Source organism: Lepidochelys kempii, chromosome 10 (genome assembly GCF_965140285.1).
Source record: "Lepidochelys kempii isolate rLepKem1 chromosome 10, rLepKem1.hap1, whole genome shotgun sequence".
Classification (NCBI taxonomy): domain Eukaryota; kingdom Metazoa; phylum Chordata; order Testudines; family Cheloniidae; genus Lepidochelys; species Lepidochelys kempii.
Genome location: NC_136389.1, coordinates 4,474,027 through 4,494,114, shown reverse-complemented (window position 1 = coordinate 4,494,114; position 20,088 = coordinate 4,474,027). Strand labels below are relative to the sequence as shown.

Genomic DNA, 20,088 nt, shown 5'->3' with positions numbered 1-20,088 from the left:
ACCTGTTTCCACCGGATTTTGTCCCCTCCTTTCCCCATCTGAGCTGCCACTGTTCCTGAAAACAGATGCCCTGAAAGGACCCTCCTCCCCTCGCAGGGGCCGCGTCTGGACCGACCCCGCTTGCAGAGGCTGCTTGGAGGAGCCGCAAACCACTCACTGCCCCTTCCCCGTGTGAGCGGCATGCAGCGGGAGACCTGCCAGCTGCGGTCGCGGTAGCATAGTGCCGGGGGGAGGATGGGGTATTTATAGGATCTCGGCCACTGGGGCACAGCGGAGGGGCTTATTCTTTCCCTCTATAAGGAGCAGCGAGCCCTTCTGCCACCCCTGCAGGTAGGGGGGACCCTTATTCCCAACCCCCCCCCAGCTAAGGAAGGCTGGCGCTGACAGTGTGGCAAGGTGACAAGGGGGGATCTCCAAGGCTCTAGCCGCTCAAAGCGCCAGCCCTGCCAACGCCGCAGCAGCCGGGGCTGACAATGAGCCGCTGCCCGCGCCGCCGGGCTGCTCTCCCGCCAGCCAGCCGGGGCTCGCCGCGCCCCCTCCCCGGGGCTCGCCGCGCTCCTTCCCCGGGAGCCGGCGGGGCGGGGCGGGGAGACCCGCGCTGAGCTCCGCCACGCAGCGAGCCCGCCCAGCCTGGGCCCTGGGCCCGGCTCCCGCCGCTGCAGAGGGGCCGGGAGCAGGAGCCGGGACCCTGGGAGCCGAGTCCAGCCCACGGGGATCGGAGCCGCTTGCAGCAGCAGCGCCGCCCGGGCGCAGGGGCTTGCGGCGCGGGCAGCCGCCCGTGGGCGGATGGCAGCCGCCCGGCCATGCCCCCGGGCTCGCTCTCCGGCCGCCCGCGTCTCCAGCTGAAGCGGGCGGGGGGCCGGCCAGCCCCGCCCGCCGCTACCGCCTCGCTCCCCCGGCTCCCGGGCAGGTGAGTCCCCCGCGCGTCCGCCTGGGCTCGCCCCGCTGCCCGGGGAACAGCGGGAGCCTGGCCCCAGCCTGCGAGCCCGGCCGCGCAGCGAAACGGCGGGGAGTGGCGCCTGGAAGTTTGTTCTTTGGCAGCCTGGACTTGCCGGGGTTGCAGCCGGGCTGCGTGGCCGCTGCGCAAAGCCCCGCTCCCGCAGGGGCTGCCCGGAGCTCAGACCTCAGGCTGCAAATCCTTAGGGGGGGCGGGACAGCTCAGTGGTTTGAGCATCGGCCTGCTAAAGCCAGGGTTACGAGTTCAATCCTTGAGGGGGCCATTTAGGGACCTGGGGCAAACATTGGGGATTGGTCCGGGGGTTGGACTTAGTGACCTCCAGAGGTCCCTTCTATGAAATCCCAGAGGCAGCCTGGGTCTCAGCCTGGTGTTTGCCCTCCTGTTAGGGGCGAGCCAGGAAGAGCACAGGGCTGGAACGATTTCGGGGCTGTCTGTGGGCTGCACACACCCCAGAGTTTTAACAGGGCCTTAGACTCCTGCTCCCACTTAGCGACTGGAGCAAGACCGTGGGTGGATGCAACAGAGGGACAGATAGGCCGTTGTGTCTCCCCTCCCAGTGCAGTCAGGATCCCCCCAGCCAAGCAGAAGTCTCCTCGGCTGCTTTGGCGTGGGTTTTACCTGTCTGTCTAGTGAATACAGTGCTGGGGAAGGGTGCAGGATTTACGGACCTGGTGCCACGGCATCGCTCTTCCCAGAGCAGTGGTCATTGTTCTTTATTTCTATTGCCTGCAGATGTGTGCATGGTGCTGTCCAGGGGGTTACAACAGACAGCCCCTCCCCCAAGGACCTTGCAGGCTGAATGCCCTGTGCCTTGGATCATGAGAATGGATCAGTCTAGGGGTGTGTGGAGAGGGGGGAGCTCTTCAGTATGCACCTCCAATGGCTCCCTGTGGGGGGCTCCCTGTGGATCTAGATCCACAGACTGAGAGAGAGCAAGGAAAGGAGAGCTGGGAACTTGAGGGTAGCAGCTGGGCTCCACAGGTTTCTTCCAATCCCCCAAACCCATAGGGCAAACAGGAGCAAGGCAATACACTGAATCTTCAGTCCAGGGATCACCACCTTGTGTGGGCTCAAGGGGCTGCTGCTGTCAAGGAACCCTAACAACACAGCTGTCCTGTCCAGGGACAGCAGTAGGCCCCCAGGTGGCTGGGAGACAGACTGGAAGCAAAGGGTCTCCATGCAGGTTTCAGAGGAACAGCCGTGTTAGTCTGTATTCGCAAAAAGAAAAGGAGGACTTGTGGCACCTTAGAGACTAACCAATTTATTTGAGCATGAGCTTTCGTGAGCTACAGCTCACTTCGTCTCCATGCAGTTGCCCCAGGAGATTTCCTTGAGATCCCCACAGGATCAGGGAGCTGCTCGCATGTATAAGGGCTGCAGGATGCAATGCCAGCAGCCAGTAATATTTAGGCTCCAATCCTGCAGTCCAGCCCCTGCTACCCACCCACAGCCCTTTGCAAGATCCTGCCCATAGCTTTTATCAGGTGGATGTACTGAAGTGGGTGTCAGCTGCTGACGATGCAAGAGAACCAAGTAGCTCTGAAAGTGATCTGCAAAAGAAAAGATCTGGATTCAATCCCCTTTGTTTTGCTTCTTTATGGGGCCTGAAAGGTGCATGTGTGAGCATGTTGGCATGCAGGGTTCTTTTTTCCCTTATAAATATCCGGTATCTCAAATCTTTTCTTCCCTGTTTTTGTCAGATGACTCCTTGGGTAACTCAGGGATGTGGATCAGAAGCTTTCTGAGCCTTTAGCTGAAGGCGCTGGTTCCTTAGTAAAGAGAGCTCTTTCCCCAGATTCTAAAAGGAATCTTAGATAAAACTGAATAAAAATCACAAGCAATCCCCTCTCATCCTCAAAACCTTTGATGTTATAAGCCCAGTAGTTCTCCAGTGGGCCATGGAGACAGGGGAGACGAGGCCTGAATTTTTAATCTAAAAAATAGAGACACATTTTGAAAATAAAAGGAAACATGCTTGCTCCAGCCTTCGTTCTCCAACATGAAGAAGCAAAAAAAGGACACCGCCCCCATAGCTTTGTCCTTTTCCAATCACCTCCAAGCAACAAGCCTGTGTAGCAATATGCTCTGAACATCAGCACCTCTGTCCTTCTAGACCAGTGTTTCTAAACCCATTTATCACCGTGGGCTGCCAATGCAGCTCTCTCTGTGTTATGGGGGCCACATCCACACAATATATATACTACCTGTATGGCCCTGAGGATGTCACATGGGACACAGCTGGGTGCTGATTGGGCCACAAGCAGCCTGCAGGTTGAGAGCCACTGCTCTAGACCCAGAGCAGAGTGACGATCCCGGTGTACATGGAGGGCTCTGGGTTCTTTGGTTACAAACAGCTGGTCCGGGCGCAGCTCCGAATCGAACAGTGCCCAGGGCTTTGAAATCTCTGTGCTCAGGCAGGCGGTGGCAGCCACTCTGCCTTCTGGATGCTGCCATTTCAAATTAGGTCAGTCATTCATCTCAGATAGATTTCTGCAAAGCTCCCTCCCAGAGGACAAAGCGGAATTTGTTATCGGTGGCAGGTGCCGAGGGACCATTAAGCGAGGACCTCTCGCTGGAGCGTGCGTCCTGTGGATCAGAGAGCAGCAAGTCACTGGAGGTGGCAGCGGGGCCCATGGGAAACGGGGAGCTGAGGACACGACTTACCTGCCTTGCTTTGTGGTGTGTAGAACAAGCGATGTGTTATTTTTAATACCGGGTATTTACGACTCAGAGGGATCAAACAGGCAGGAAAAGGCTCATAGGAGACAATGGGCCAAATGCCTCCTTGGGGCCAGTCTTCAGCTGGTGTAAATCAGCACTGCTCTACTAAGTTCAATAGTGCTCCGCCAGCTGGGATCTGGCTCTCGGGACATACGCCGTGGAGCTGCCAGAGTATGAACCTGAAGGATGAATTGGGCTTATAATATTTTTACAATAACCTATGGTTTAGGTACCATTGTCATGGCGATACTCTCTCAAGAGTAGACCATGCTTGTAAGGGATTTTTGTCCTGAAAAATTCTCCTCTAATCAGATATAGTCTGATTAAACAAAGGGGCTTCTTATCGAGATTCGAGCCATGCCTGTTAGACCCTCCACCCCTTAACACCAACAGGGAACGCACATGCTTATCCGGGACTGCATGTGGCTCAGTGCATTTAATGTGCGGCCAGCCTGATCTCTGCGATGCCCAGCACAGCGTTAGTGGCAGTGGATGGGGATGGCGTCAGCTGGGGCAAGTGAACAGACAGCAGGAGTCCTGAATCGCCGCAGGGGTCAGGGCCCGTTACGATGGAGGTCAATGAGAGCTGTGGTGCTCATCTGCCTTGAGCCCATGCGGACCCCATGTCTGAATCCTGCTGCCTGCACGGCAGCATTTCTGCTGCTTGTCAGCACTGGAATGGGGCTCTCTCCTCGATGCCCGGGCTCTTGGATGTGAGCTATATGCTTAGGGTCAGTGAAAACAGCAGTGCAGAGACGAGACTGTGGAGGAGAGAGTGCCCACTGCATTCACTGAACAGAAGTTATTATAATGCTTTGTATCATGGCAGCACCTGGGATCAGGGTTCTTTGTGCGAGGTGCTTTATAGTCACACAGTAAGAGAGAGTCCCTGCCCCGAAGAGCTCACAAGCTAAACAGAGACCACAAAGGAGGGGAAGCAACTACCCAAAGGTCACAACTGGGACTAGGACCTAGGTCATCCGACTCCCAACCCCGCAGCCTGAGCTCTAGACCACATTGAGACAGAAAGAGTCCCTTGGTCGTTGTTTGGGACAGAAAGAGAACCAGAGGCTCATGGGGACTCCTTAAAAGATTTAAGAACTCCCCCTCCTTTTAGCCAGTGGTCAGGTTGGTACTAAGTTTGCATCCCCTGTGGAAGACCGAAATTCCTCCCCAAGCTGCATTAGTAAAGGGAACCGGGAACTGCTGACTTCCCTGGGTGCTCAGGTATAACTTTGTCACTGGGGCTACCCCCCCACCACAGAGATCAGAATTCAGCCCATCCAGGAGAAGAGGGCACCCATAAAACACCCACCCACACAACCACCCCCCCAGCTCTCCAGGCCATTTTAAAGCGACACTCTCAGCACCTCGTGACCAGCCCAGCACTTACCCCGCGACCCAGAGGCGCGAGGTGGGGGAGTGTGGTCACACGTTCCGCACCTGCCGGTTTTATTTTTATCTGGGCCGAGCTGTGACCGTCCATGCTCAGAAAGGTGAAACCCTGGGATGGTGCCAGCTAGGCAGGACAGAGGAGGTTGGGACTGAGCTTCCCGGCCCAGGCCTGCCAATGGCCCTCCGCCCAGACACACAGTATTCCCCGCGCCCACTCGTCCCCTCACTTCTAGCCTGCACCCACCCTACCGTTCCAGCAGTTGGTCTGACGCAGCTCTGCCAATGCACCTTGGAGCTGTCCTGCAGCCTCCTCCCCTGCCCCGCATCCCAGCCCTGGACTCCCCACCCGCACAGCTCTGCCACTGCCCCTCAGTCCTCACCTGCAAGCCCCTGCAGTGGCAGTCCTGAGCCCGACACCATTCTGCTAACCCCTCAGTGCTAACCTGCAGCATCTCCTGCTGGCCCAGTCCTAGGCTCCTACACACAGCTGTACCAATGCCTTGCAGTCCTGACCTGTAACAGCTGTTTACAAGGGCCACAGATCTAATCCACTGGATGAGAAGGAGTCTGACGCAGCAACTGGTCATGGGCAGTGAGGCAGTGAAGCCAAGAGGTGTAGGAGCCTTTGGGCTGTATCAGGTCCTATTATTTGTATTACGATAGCACCTAGGAGCCCCAGTTATGGACCAGGGTGCCATTGTGCTAGGTGCTATACAAAGAGAACAAAGGTGGCCCCTGCCCTAAAGAGCTTGTCTCGCTCCCCCTTCCACTGTTTGTGCACAGAGTGACCTTGGCCTTTTGTGAGAGAGGGACTTCCAGCATCTCCCCAGTTTCACCCCATTATTGCCACTGCCTGCACCCATTCTCTGGTCCAGGAGGGCTGGAGACAGCTCCACCCAGGACTGTCAGCAACACTGTTCTGAGCATCATGTGGACCGAGTCAGTGAAGAGCAAGGCAAAGCAATTCCACTCCCAGGGGTGACGTTTCCAAAAAGCTCAGGACCTGAATTCTATGGTGCTGCCATGATACCCTCAGGGCGAAACTGATCGCAAAGTTCTTTCCGAAGCTAGCACCTCCAGACAAAACTGCCCAGGGCCTATTTTAGTTCAGGATTTACTCTTTCCTGACCCATCTGAATCAGAACCAGCTGTCATAATATATAGCCATAACTCAATAATGCTGCTTTTCTTCAAGCTAGGCTTGTTTTGTAGATCCCATTGCAACTTTAAAAAAAAAAAATCAAGCCAAGCTTGAAGATTGTACCTGAGGCTGTATAAGAAATTCCAATGTGTATTGACTCTAGGATTCAGTGATCAGTCAAATATTTTAAAGCAGAAGCTCAAGAGGACAGAGTTAAAGCTGAGCTTCAGCCTTTTCTGTCTATGTCCTGCCTTGTGGGTGCTTGATTTCTCAGCGTTTGGCCAAGCTTTTTGCCTGGAATATGTCAATCTGTTTTATAAAAAGGTCAGTTTGCAGATAATTTATATCTTTTGATTGCAGTTTGGTTTCCTTAAAATTGCATCACTTCCTCATCAAAGAGCAACTGGAAGAGCTCTCCAGTCACCAGACTAATAACCACAGCAGTTTGTTTTCTGTGTCTGTATATTTCAGTGATAATTAGATGAGGGATTTCTCACCCTTTTGGTTGGCTCATAAATCAGTCTCTTTGAAGTGAAGCAAAACTCTGGTGCAGTCTCCAGCAGCCTGCTCCCTTCTCAAGCAGCCACTGACAGGTTTAATAGGCTGGAGAGAACTCTTTGGAAATTATTTTTTCAATTAACTCTGGCTAATTTTGCAACAAATGAACACTAATTTGGCAATGGCTCATCTGGGAATAAGATGCTGGGAGCTTTAATTGGATAGATTCAAGTTGGGTGAACCTTTATATTACAAGATGATCAGGTAGCATTTGTAAACAGCACACGGTAGCCGTTACAGCTTTGTGCAATTAACATGTTATCAGACTAGAGACATGGGTGTGCTTTTTGAGAAAGATCAGACCAAACTGTCCCAACTGAACAATCCTAAACACTGGACCATTTCAGGGTGCAGCTCTCCTTCATCGCTCTATTGGAGCAAATCAGACCCCTGGATCCAAACTCCCACAAGCTCTGAGGAAGTTTGGGTCCAGCTGAGACCCCATTCCTAGTATTTTTGGCCAAAATTTTCAAAAGTGACGAGTGATTTGGAGTGCCTCAGTGTTTGAGTGACTAATCGGAGATGCCTTCAAGGGACTCTTTGCTGGGGGAGAGGAGGTGCTTAGCACTTTCTGAAAATCAGCCCCCTTTAGGAGGTCTCACACATCCAAACTCTGTAGTCACTTTTGATGAGCTTGTCTGTGTAGATGTTTGTAGCACCTTGCAAGGTGTACAGAAGTGGGTAATATGCCTCAAAAAATAACGATTGTGAGCTTTCAAGTGACCCCCCCACCCCCCGCCTTCTATGTTTCAGAGTTACTAGCACTCTGCCAGTGCACTGGTGTATTCATGGAACTAGGCCTGGCAAATCATGGTTATGTGGACCCGTGCCATAGGGTTGTGCCATAGGGTTCCTTCATATTCTGTACATTGTGTAAAGAGCAAAAGACACAACAGTGGGGGAATAGTAAGCTTAGTTATCCACACCGAGCAAGATACCATTCAAAGGAAGGGAGGGAGTTTGAAGCAGTAGGCAAAAAAAGAATCACATTTCACCTCTGTGCCTCAGTTTCCCCTTGAGGCTAATACTCCCCTACTTTCCAGGGAGGCTTAATTCATGAGTGTTTGTAAAGCGCTTTGAGACCCTCAGATGAAAGTTGCCACTGGCATGCTGAGTTTTCTTCGTTATAATTCTATCGTATGCTCTTTTATGAACTGTAGGTCAAAATGGGTCTGATCTTGGGTTTAGATCAGCTCCAGCGCTTCTCAGACCTCTTGGATCTACAAAGCAGGCCGAAATTCTTGTGCAAAGAGCCTTTTTAATGGTTGAATTGAGGAACTGAATTAATTAACACAACGTGGGCAGCGAGGAAAGATGGCAGCCAGAGAATTCCCCTGGTTAAATATTTCCCATTTTGAACCCGGAGCTAACCCACGAGGTTATCATCCAAGGCTCACCTGTAAAAATCACAGGGGACAGCTTCGAGTTCTAAGCACCAGGTTTAACCTACCTACTGTATCTGAAAGTCCACACTGACATCCCAGCAGACTCTCCAGCTCTTTAAACCTTCCAAGACAGATGCACACTGCATGGAACGGGAATGGGTGTAAGTCTTTCTGACAAGACCTGTAGCCAAGGTGCAGCCTGCTTTGTGTGGCAATTAATGGCCCCTGTCTGATCCCCAGCTTAAGTATAAGGATTTGTCCTGGCATCCTTGGCCAGCCTTCCTCCTCCCCCTGAGGCAGTGCAGTGCACTGCTGCCATTGTTCCCCAGAGGTGGCTGCATTTCAGTGGTTTATATATAGCATGTACCATGCTTTGAGTTCTTTCTGGATGAAAGCTACTATATAAAAACAAGCTGTTATTACCGAACAGGCTGTGGATGTATTAATGGCCTCTTAGGATATCGGACTTTTTAGCTTTTAAAAACCAAGCAAAATATGACTGGGATAATTGAAGAAAGGCCAAGTTCTGAGAGGTGCTGAGCCCTCAAGCACTTGCTGCTGACACAGCAAAAGGTCCGGGCCTCTCAGGATCTGGCTCTGAATGCAAAAGCTGCTCCGAGCCAGTATCTGCCTATTCCATACCTGGAGCTAGTTCTGGTACCCAGGGGGCAGCGGGCTCAGTGTACAGAGACGACACCATGACTCAGGACAATCTGGTCTCGTTTGCGAGCAAGCAGCATTAGGGAATCTGCACAACGGCCGTGTGACTCGAGCGTTCACAGCCCTTTTCACAGCCTGGGCCACCCCCTCCTCCGTGGGCAGGTTTTCTGCGAGAGGCAGTAGGCGCAGCAGTCTGAGCCTGCACGGGGAGCCAGGTCTGCTCCCAGGCCCAGTTCTGCCTCTCGGACAAGTTGCTTCACTTCTCTGGGCCTCAGTTTCCCCATCTGTAAAATAGGGATCAAGATACTCACCCTTCTTTGTACACTGCTTTCTTATCCGTGGGAGGGATGGAAATTGCTCAGACCAGCTCCATTCCCACTGGCAACTGTGTAACATTCCCGGGGCAACTGCAGCTGTTATTTACAAGGACAAAGGAACCTTAGGAAACTATTTGTATGTTTTTAGCTTCTTTCACTGGTATTTGGTAGCTGAAGATAAGGTTGGGGTGGCAGCATTATGGGACCAGCCAGCTCTCCGCACCCACCTGCAAGGTCTCTGCAGGCCACCACATAGCTAAACTGAAACATGCCAAGTAGATCGGGACAGGGGCAGGGCCTTTCTCTTCCCAGGTGTTTGTGCAATGAGCTGATGGGGGGTCTCTGGGTGCAGCCACAACACAGATAATAAAGAACGGTGCTGAATGTGGTTTGGCAGAGTAGAAGGATCGTGGAAGAATTGCTCAGGCTCCGTCTTGCACCTCTATCCTTGTACTAGCTGCTCCTCACATGGGGCCCTGTCTACACGAAAGACATTTGCAGGCGGGTAACTAGCTCACATACACCAGTGCACACCCCTCATTTGGGCATGCTGCCCTGATACAGAGCGAAGCTTAAGGCAGTGCAGCTTCATTTGGTCTGACACCAGAGTAAGCGTGCAGTGGTCTGAGCTTTTAACATCATGGATTTTAAGGCCAGAAGAGACCGTTGCAGTCATCAAGTCTGACTTCCTGCACAACACAACCCTGAATAATTCCTGTGGCAAGTCCAGTAGCTGTGCTTTAACTAGAGCAGATCTTCTAGAAAACATCCACTCCTGATTTTAAAATTGCCAGTGATGGAGAATCCCTTGGTAAGATGTTAATTACCCTCATTGCTAAAAATCTGCACCTTATTTCTAGTCTGAAGTAGTCTAGCTTTGATCTCATTGGATCTGGTTGTACCTTTGTCTGCTAGACTGAAGAGCCCTCTATTACCAAATTTCTGATCTCTATATAGGTACTTATGGACTGTGCTCAATGACATTCTCTTTGATAAGAAAAACAAATAAACAGGGCTCCTGAAGTCTTTTTGCTGTTGGCTGCGTTTTCCCATCTTTTAATCATTTTCGTGGCTTTTCGGTGCAGTGCATTGGCATTAAGGGTCTGCACCTGTAAATTCCTTAATGACAGCAGGACCTGGGCCTTGCAGCTAATAAGGTCTCTGCTAAGTCAGGGTTTAGTTCTGTTCTGTGAAGTGGTTGCTGAGAAGCAATGTATCCAAGGCCCATCTACACCATCCTAAGGAGGGCACTGGTCGAATCTTTCATCACAATCGCTCTCAGAACAGGGTGTTAAACAACCCCAGTCACTTAACATAATCAGTTAAACCACACCTTTAAAAAGAGCTTCATTTAACATGACTGATCGCTACCAGACAAGCCTAACCACAGTAACAACAAATATACCCTGAATCCTGCATGGCAAGCGGTTAACATGTATTGATACACTGGTCTCCAGTCTTCCAACACTGCAACATTTAGGAGCAAAGACCAATCCAGAGGCAGTTAGTGAAGAGTTTTAAGGGTGGGAGGGGCTTTATTTTGAGAGCAGCGTAGTAGGACATGCTTACCAGAGAACCCCCTTGTAGCACTGGGCAGGACAGCAGGTCCTCAGATTCAGTTTCCCTGTTGATCTTCCTCTGCTCCATCCAGCCTCCAGCATGCTCCAGCTAGGCACCTTCCAGAGGACTCTCATGCTTCCCTTTCCTCTGGGATACCTGATCAGCAACAGCTCAGCCTTCTCTCCCACAGTGAGAACTCAGCATCTGCTTTCTCTCTCCCTTTTAGCTCCTCCCTGGAAGCCTGACTCCTGCCCCAGGTGTCCCAGGGCAAGCTGATTGGGCCACCAGTAGCCCATTAACCCCTTCCGGGACTTGCATACCCCATCGTACAGAGAAGGAAGGGAAGGCTGTGTTTTCTGGTGCACAGAGCAAGGAAATGGGAGTCCAGAATCCTGGGTTACTTTGAGTGTAAACCCTTTGGGGTAGGGACACGGCTGTACAAGGCTTAGCACAATGGGGCCTAACTGGGGTCTCTAGGCACACCTGTAATAGCCATCACTGGATTCTCTCCCCAGCTCTGCCCACCACTCTCGTGCTTGATCTTAACTTCACTTTGCTTTTGTTAAGCAATCTGTACAATGGGGATGAGAACAGCTGTTCTGCCCCCCAGGTGGGCTGGGACATGCCAGGCATGTTCAGAAAATGCCAGCCTCGTTTAGCTTCAAGAAAACGGGTGACAGCAGTGCAGGGTATCGTGAACCCTGAAGCTCGAACATCAGCATGCCGCGAAAGCTGCAAGATCAACCTCAGCCTTCTGTTGTGATCTCACTGGAAGGAGGTAAATCTCCATCCACTGCACGGCGTGGAACGATATGAGACGGCTGCTGCGGAGAGGCTGGTTAAGTGCAGTCGAACAGGCGTCTTTGTTCTTCACCTCTAGACGCCTCCTGAGAGCGGCAGAAGTGTAAATGCAAATCAGTCACCATTGCTAACAAACGTGCCGCATCCACGCAGCTGACTGCAAAAGGAAGCGTTTGCAAAGGCCTTGTAGCTGGACAGGGAGCTCTCCAGCAAAATACAGTGGCTAGGTCCAGTGCGATGGGTGCTCGCGGGAGCCCCAAGGAGATGCTCCCTCTCGGCAATGATTCCTGGATGGACTGGGGCATCCGTCCGGTTTATTCTGGGAACAATTTGCTCATGTAAATCAGGAGGAGGGAGGGAATATGAAGCCCATGAAGCGTGAGATTATACAAACTGAGCCAGAGGCAGGTGCTGCAGAGCCTAGACTTAATTTGTGTCTGTCAAGTTCTTTGAAGACCAGGGCCCAGTGCAGGCCTGGTGTAAGCAGGCCAGGCTAGATGCACCCGCTGACGGCAGGGCTCCATTTGGCCCCCAAAGCTCTATAAGTGCTAAGTATTATTTTTCTCCACTGTAAATCTGAGCAGCACTGGACACCCCAGCCTGGCTATTTGGAACAGGAACACAGAAACGTGGAGTCTGCTTTGGAATTCATTCCTAACGACTCATTTTGAGTGCACTGCTTGGCACAGTAACAAACTGGCTGGGGTCTAAATTATAAGAGGGGTGAACTAGAGTGCCTCGTGTTAAAGGAGGATATTGATGTAATAGGCACCACAGAAACCTGGTGGAGTGAGGACAATCTATGGGACACAATCATTCCGGGGTACAAAATATATTGGAAAGACAGAACAGGTCGTGCAGGGTGGGAGAGGGGAGTGGCACTATACGTGAAAGAAAATGGAGAATCAAATGAAATAAAAATCTTCAATGAATCCACATGTTCCATAGAATCTCTCTGGATAGTAATTCCACGCTCTAATAAGAATACAACAGTAGGGATCTATTGTCGACCACCTGACCAGGACAGTGATAGTGACGATGAAATGCTAAGGGAGATTAGAGAGGCTGTCAAACTAAAGAACTCAATAATAGTGGGGAATTTCAATTATCCCCCTATTGACTGGATACATGTCACCTCAGGACGAAATGCAGAGACAAAATTTCTCAATACTTTAAATGTCTGCTTCTTGGAGCAGCTGGTACGAGAATCCACAAGGGGAGAGGCAACTCTCGATCTAGTCCTGAGTGGAGCGCAGGATCTGGTCCAAGAGGTAACTATAACAGGACCGCTTGGAAATAGTGACCATAATATAACAACATTTAACATTCCTGTGGTGGGAAGAACACCTCAACAGCCCAACACGGTGGCATTTAATTTCAGAAAGGGGAACATTGCAAAAACGAGGAGGTTAGTTAAACAGAAATTAAAAGGTACAGTGACTAGGGTGAAATCCCTGCAAGCTGCATGGACACTTTTCAAAGACACCATAATAGAGGCTCAACTTAAGTGTATACCCCAAATTAAAAAACACAGTAAAAGAACTAAAAAAGAGCCACTGTGGCTTAACAACCATGTAAAAGAAGCAGTGAGAGATAAAAAGGCATATTTTAAAAAGTGGAAGTCAGATCCTAGTGAGGTAAATAGAAAGGAGCATAAACACTGACAAATTAAGTGTAAAAATGTAATAAGAAAAGCCAAAAAGGAGTTTGAAGAACAGCTAGCCAAAAACTCAAGAGGTAATAACAAAATGTTTTTTAAGCACATCAGAAGCAGGAAGACTGCTAAACAACCAGTGGATGATTGAGATACAAAAGGAGCACTTAAAGACGATAAAGTCATCGCGGAGAAACTAAATGAATTCTTTGCTTCAGTCTTCATGGCTGAGGATGTTAGGGAGATTCCCAAACCTGAGCCATCTTTTGTAGGTGACAAATCTGAGGAATTGTCACAGATTGAAGTGTCACTAGAGGAGGTTTTGGAATTAATTGAGAAACTTAACAGGAACAAGTCACCAGGACCAGATGGCATTCACCCAAGAGTTCTGAAAGAACTCCAATGTGAAATTGCGGAACTATTAACTATGGTTTGTAACCTGTCCTTTAAATCAGCTACTGTACCCAATGACTGGAAGATAGCTAATATAACGCCAATATTTAAGAAGGGTTCTAGAGGTGATCCTGGCAATTACAGACCGGTAAGTCTAACGTCAGTAACGGGAAAATTAGTTGAAACAATAGTAAAGAATAAACTTGTCAGACACATAGAAGAACATAAATTGTTGCACAAAAGTCAACTTGGTTTCTGTAAAGGGAGATCATGTCTTACTGATCTCTTAGAGTTCTTTGAAGGGGCAACAAACATGTGGACAAGGGGGATCCAGTGGACATAGTGTACTTAGATTTCCAGAAAGCCTTTGACAAGGTCCCTCACCAAAGGCTCGTACGTAAATTAAGTTGTCATGAGATAGAAGGGAAGATCCTTTCATGGATTGAGAACCGGTTAAAAGACAGGGAACAAAGGGTAGGAATAAATGGTAAATTTTCAGAATGGAGAGGGGTGACTAGTGGTGTTCCCCAAGGGTCAGTCCTGGACCAATCCTATTCAACTTATTCATAAATGATCTGGAGAAAGGGGTAAACAGTGAGGTGGCAAAGTTTGCAGATGATACTAAACTGCTCAAGATAGTTAGGACCAAAGCAGGTTGTGAAGAACTTCAAAAAGATCTCACAAAACTAAGTGATTGGGCAACAAAATGGCAAATGAAATTTAATGTGGATAAATGTAAAGTAATGCACATTGGAAAAAATAACCTCAACTATCCATACAATATGATGGGGGCTAATTTAGCTACAACTAATCAGGAGAAAGATCTTGGAGTCATCATGGATAGTTCTCTGAAGACGTCCACGCAGTGTGCAGTGGCAGTCAAAATATCAAACGGGATGTTAGGAATCATTAAAAAAGGGATAGAGACTAAGATGGAGAATATCTTCTTGCCCTTATATAAATCCATGGTACGCCCATATCTTGAATACTGTGTACAGATGTGGTCCCCTCATCTCAAAAAAGATATACTGGTGTTAAAAAAGGTTCAGAAAAGAGCAACTAAAACGATTAGGGGTTTGGAACGGGTCCCATATGAGGAGAGATTAAAGAGGCTAGGACTTTTCAGCTTGGAAAAAAGGAGATAAGGGGGGATATGATAGCGGTATATAAAATCACGAGTGATGTGGAGAAAGTGAACAAGAAAAAGTTATTTACTTGTTCCCATAATATAAGAACTAGGGGCCACCAAATGAAATTAATGGGCAGCAGGTTTAAAACAAATAAAAGGAAGTTCTTCTTCACTCAGTGTGCAGTCAACCTGTGGAACTCCTTGCCGGAGGAGGTTGTGAAGGCTAGGATTATAAAAGGGTTTAAAACAGAACTGGACAAATTCATGGAGACTAAGTCCATTAATGGCTATTAGCCAGGCTGGGAAAGGAATGGTGTCCCTAGCCTCTGTCAGAGGGTGGAGACGGATGGCAGGAGAGAGATCACTGAGCATTACCTGTTAGGTTCACTACCTCTGGGGCACTTGGCATTGGCCACTGTTGGCAGACAGGATACTGGGCTGGATGGACCTTTGGTCTGACCCAGTATGACCATTCTTATGTTCTTATGTTTATCTCTTCTACCCCCTACTGGATGGAATAAGAACTGCTCAACAGTGTGTCATGGGCCCTATACTGCGAATAAAGATTCTCCTGTAGCGTAAATGATCTGTGCTTTTGGAGCCAGGGGGAGCAGAGTTCTAGCCCAGCTATCACTATGACTTTCCAAGTGGCCCTGCGGCGTGTCGTTAGCAGGAGTTTTCTGTCCAGAATGGTAAATGTTTTCACCCGACTCCTGCCCCTTCCCAAGCAGAATAGCAAATACTGTCATTTATTATTTGTAGTGTGGTGACACCTAGCAGCCCCCACAGAGTCAGAGCCCCACTGTGCTTGGGGCTGTACATACTCATAGTGAGAGACAGTCCCTGTCCCAAAGAGCCCACAGTCCAAACAGGCAAGGTCAGTAAAGGGAGACTGTGAAAGGAAGCATTATGATCTTCATTTTACAGTGGGGAAAATGAGACCACAGAGACTAAGGCACAGATCCTGAAAGGTACTTTGGTGCTTAACTCCCATATATAACTCTAAGGAACTGGGCCTAAGTCACTTGCCTAGAGTCACAGAGGAAGTCAGCACAGAGTCCAGAGTTGAACCTAGATCTCCCGAGTCCCAGCCCAATGCCTTGGACATTGGAACAGCCTTCCTCTCCAAATAATGCATACCCACAAATGCAAATAATGATTAATAATGTTTCCTGCTGGATTTTTTGACCAATTGTTTGGCGGAGCTTGGGAGGGTTGTGTTTGTCTGATATTTTTGGATGGAGCGATTTGGCAATATTTTGTGATGACTTAGAAAATTCTCTGGTAAAACAAAGTAGTTTTGGGGGAAGTTAAACTTTTTGTAAATCTAGTAAAAATTCAGATTATGGAATTTTTTTCCCTCTTGCAACACAAGCTTTTGTTTAATTGAATTGGGGCCATAGATACAGTTTTAAAACCATTTGCCAATGGAAAGTTAGTGGAACACATGGGTAGCTCTGGCTTAAACTCAAATATCTATTAAGCAAGCAACACAATTAGAAAAGTAAGATAATGCTGTTTAGTACTTGGCGGTTTGTTCTTCCATTAGCCATAAGAGACTAAGAAGATCAGTCACCACCAATAAATCATAGTGCTGTAAGGTAAACTGCCCCCAAAACACAAATAGAATTATTAGATTTCTGGCATCATTTCTAACGTACAACGGATTTAAAAAAAAGCGATAGATGAAATTCCACGTTGCATTTTTTTTAAAAGTAGGTGGAATAAGGTAACGCACCCAGGCTAGTGTGTGTCAGTGTTATTTGTGTGTGTGTCAGGAGTTGGGCCTCGTTGTTTGTTCGTGTGCATGTGACAGCAAATTACAAACCCCGCTAAGACTTACGCATGTGAATAAGTTAACTCATATGTGTAGTTCCATGAAATTCAGCAAGACTTCTCATGTGAGTAAAGTCACTTGCGGGTATACGTCTTCACAAGATTGGAGCCATAAAACTATGCACATCCCCCAAGACTAAAAAATCGCCTATCGGCTGTGTACCTTGTTTTTCTGGTGCTCCTTTGAGCCCCTCTTCTCTCTTGTTTGGAAACACACCTTTCCAAAGTTGGTGCGCCATGAAGGCACTTCCTACCCGTGCCAGGGTAGAACACTTCTGTGTCTTGACTTTTGCAGTTTGTCTATCTGCCTAGAACAACTGCTGTTATACTGCTCCAAGATATTGTGGAATATGTAGCATACATGAGCAAGAATCAGCATAATACAATTTGCCAGGATTACCCATCACTTATATTTGGTATAATACATTCCATATTAACACCGTGCACATAGTACCTATTCAGGTGGGGGCCGGTGGGGGCCGGGGGGGTGTCCCCTATATGTTTTTTTCCCGTTCCATCTAGTTCTCCTAGACAGTGATGTCAATTGGGCCCTAGGAGCTGGGCTCGGACCCACTTGGATTCATTTATGCCTTCCTTACAGAACCAACACTAGCAGAGATGTAAACAATGGCTAGTCACGCCAAAGCTTCCCTGGAGCCAGAGGGCTTTTCTCCCCCGGGCTCGCCTCAGCAAAGAGACCCGATGGTCAGTTCCCAAGAGATAACCAGCCAGTTCGCCAGCGCCAGCAGCAAAGAGGACTGGGAAAACCTGGATGGGAGTGAGTTGATTTTCACCTTGGATAAGGACGAAGAGGAAGGAGCTGCCAATTTGCCTGAAAATGCAGTTCTGTATGTGGACACCGGGCAGTGCAAACGCCAACCTGGATCTTCATTCCACAGGCCATTCCCTCCAGCTCTTCCTCCGGAGCTGGGCTTCCTGACCGACATCCCCTTCTATCACCTGACTGGCTTCTCTCCACAGAGCTCCATTGCCCCCCCGAATCTGCAGGGCTCCCCGGGCCCCAAGCCCCTCATTAACTTAGTGAAGTCCCTGTCGACCGAGATACAAGCCAAGGAGAGCTGCCCTCTCAAGCCCCAGCCCTTGCTGAACTTGGTCAAGTCCATTTCGACGGAGATCTCCCACCTGGAGCCCGAGGTGACGCAGTCCAAATCCGACTCGAAGCTCAACGTGCAACTGTGGAGGCAGATCACCCAGCCCAAGAGCAGACATGGGGACTCCAGGACAGCACCCTCCTCCCCCAATATCTCCCCTTCGGAGAGCAAAGGCAGCTTCTTCAGGGCGCAGGAGGCCAAGTTTGAAGACACAAAGAGGAGGTTCTCCGAGGCCATGCAGGAACCCCTCAGCAGGCTCAGCAAAATCATCGGGGATGAGAACAGCATCTCGGCCAAGTATAAACTGCCCCACTCCAGCGCTTACGTCCATGACTCCCCGTCCAGCCACAGTGGGGACTGCACTAGCGTGGACGCCAAGGCTACTGGGCCCAGCCCCGGGAAAGCCGAGAGCGACCGGCTGGGAGAGCACGCGAGCAAAGCGATCCAGAGGACCCAGGCGAAGGACGGCTTCCCCTTGGAGCACAAGTGGGGTCCCGCTTCGAACTGCCGGTACGAGATCTGCTCCTGTGGAGACGTAATCCAAGTGGTGGAAGTGGAGCAGAGCGAGAACGGCCCGGAGGAGGTGCAGCTGTGGCAGCCCCTGGACGAGCTCCTCCCAGCCCAGCCTGGCAGCCCAGTGCCATGCAACACCCTCGCCTGCATTGCCATCTTGGCTTACAATTACTTCATCCTGCCTTTGCCCCCTTACCTCTCGGGCCTCTGCCTGGGACTGGCCTGTGGGTTTGTGCTGGGCTTTCTGGTCATCCTGCTGTTTGTGCCAAAGCCTTCCCTGGCTCCCCGGCGGGGACAGTCCCCGCAGGACAAGCGGCGCTCGGAGCTGCTAACGAGGAAGCCACGAGAACGAGACATCCTCAAGGTAGGAGATACATTCGGGGGCGGGGGGGAGGGGGTGATGCCTGCTCAGGGGTCGGACTGTGCCAGTCTGCTCCAGGGGGACAGCAGTTATCCAGACTGCGGCTCTGTAACGTGCGACTCCAGGGCCGGGTAGCCGTGCTCCGAGTGCTGATCATCCCCACGGTGTCTGGGTGCAGGCAGACAGCGCCCACCACAGGGCAGCACCCCAGCTGCGACAGGAACCCCTGTGGGCCCCAGACATTCGGGACCAGGTTGGCTGCTGGAGCGTGTATCTAATCCACTGGCTCTGTGCGTGTGACGACCATGCCCACTGCAAATCCCCAGCCAGCGTCCTCCTTTAGCTCAGCTGGTGTCTGTCTATTTCAGTCCCGCTAGAGCTCCGACTACCATGATCCCCCAGCACCACACAATGAATTTATCCCCACATACCCCTGTGAGGTAGGGCAGTGAAGCCCCTCTCGTCTCCAGGGGAGCAGGGCTGGGGGCCGTGGGTTAATTTGCTGTGTCGCTGTTGTAAAGCTGCACTTTATTTGTCCTCGTGGCCCCACGCCAGTGAAAGATAATGTGCTCACTCCCACACCTCCATGAACACACGCACCCCTTCCACCTCGCCACTCAGCACACACATCTCCCCGCACACGTGTGTGACTCGTGCACCCCAGGCCATCCCACACGCGTGCATGCACACACATTCCAACTCACGCCCGCACCACACCACACCTTACCTGCACGCTCATCCCCTCCTACTTTATAGCACATTTCTCATGGGCGTGTCACAGCATAGAATCATAGAATATCAGGGTTGGAAGGGACCCCAGAAGGTCATCTAGTCCAACCCCCTGCTCAAAGCAGGACCAATTCCCAGTTGAATCATCCCAGCCAGGGCTTTGTCAAGCCTGACCTTAAAAACCTCTAAGGAAGGAGATTCTACCACCTCCCTAGGTAACGCATTCCAGTGTTTCACCACCCTCTTAGTGAAAAAGTTTTTCCTAATATCCAATCTAAACCTCCCCCACTGCAACTTGAGACCATTACTCCTCGTTCTGTCATCTGCTACCATTGAGAACAGTCTAGAGCCATCCTCTTTGGAACCCCCTTTCAGGTAGTTGAAAGCAGCTATCAAATCCCCCCTCATTCTTCTCTTCTGCAGGCTAAACAATCCCAGCTCCCTCAGCCTCTCCTCATAACTCATGTGTTCCAGTCCCCTAATCATTTTTGTTGCCCTTCGCTGGACTCTCTCCAATTTATCCACATCCTTCTTGAAGTGTGGGGCCCAAAACTGGACACAGTACTCCAGATGAGGCCTCACCAATGTCGAATAGAGGGGAACGATCACGTCCCTCGATCTGCTCGCTATGCCCCTACTTATACATCCCAAAATGCCATTGGCCTTCTTGGCAACAAGGGCACACTGCTGACTCATATCCAGCTTCTCGTCCACTGTCACCCCTAGGTCCTTTTCCGCAGAACTGCTGCCTAGCCATTCGGTCCCTAGTCTGTAGCTGTGCATTGGGTTCTTCCGTCCTAAGTGCAGGACCCTGCACTTATCCTTATTGAACCTCATCAGATTCCTTTTGGCCCAATCTTCCAAT

At 50.2% G+C, this 20,088-nt stretch overlaps 1 protein-coding gene across 1 annotated transcript in view; it reads left to right on the top strand.

The window, feature by feature from the left end:
* The first annotated feature begins 771 nt into the window (after nt 1-771).
* The window catches only part of LOC140918085 (testis-expressed protein 2), a 40,696-nt gene continuing 21,379 nt past the window's right edge, over nt 772-20,088 (top strand). Inside the window, exons 1-2 of the mRNA XM_073361731.2 lie at nt 772-910; nt 17,110-18,497. Of these exons, the coding sequence (XP_073217832.1) occupies nt 17,136-18,497 (1,362 nt within the window). The 5' untranslated portion in view covers nt 772-910; nt 17,110-17,135. The remainder of the gene's footprint in view (nt 911-17,109; nt 18,498-20,088) is intronic.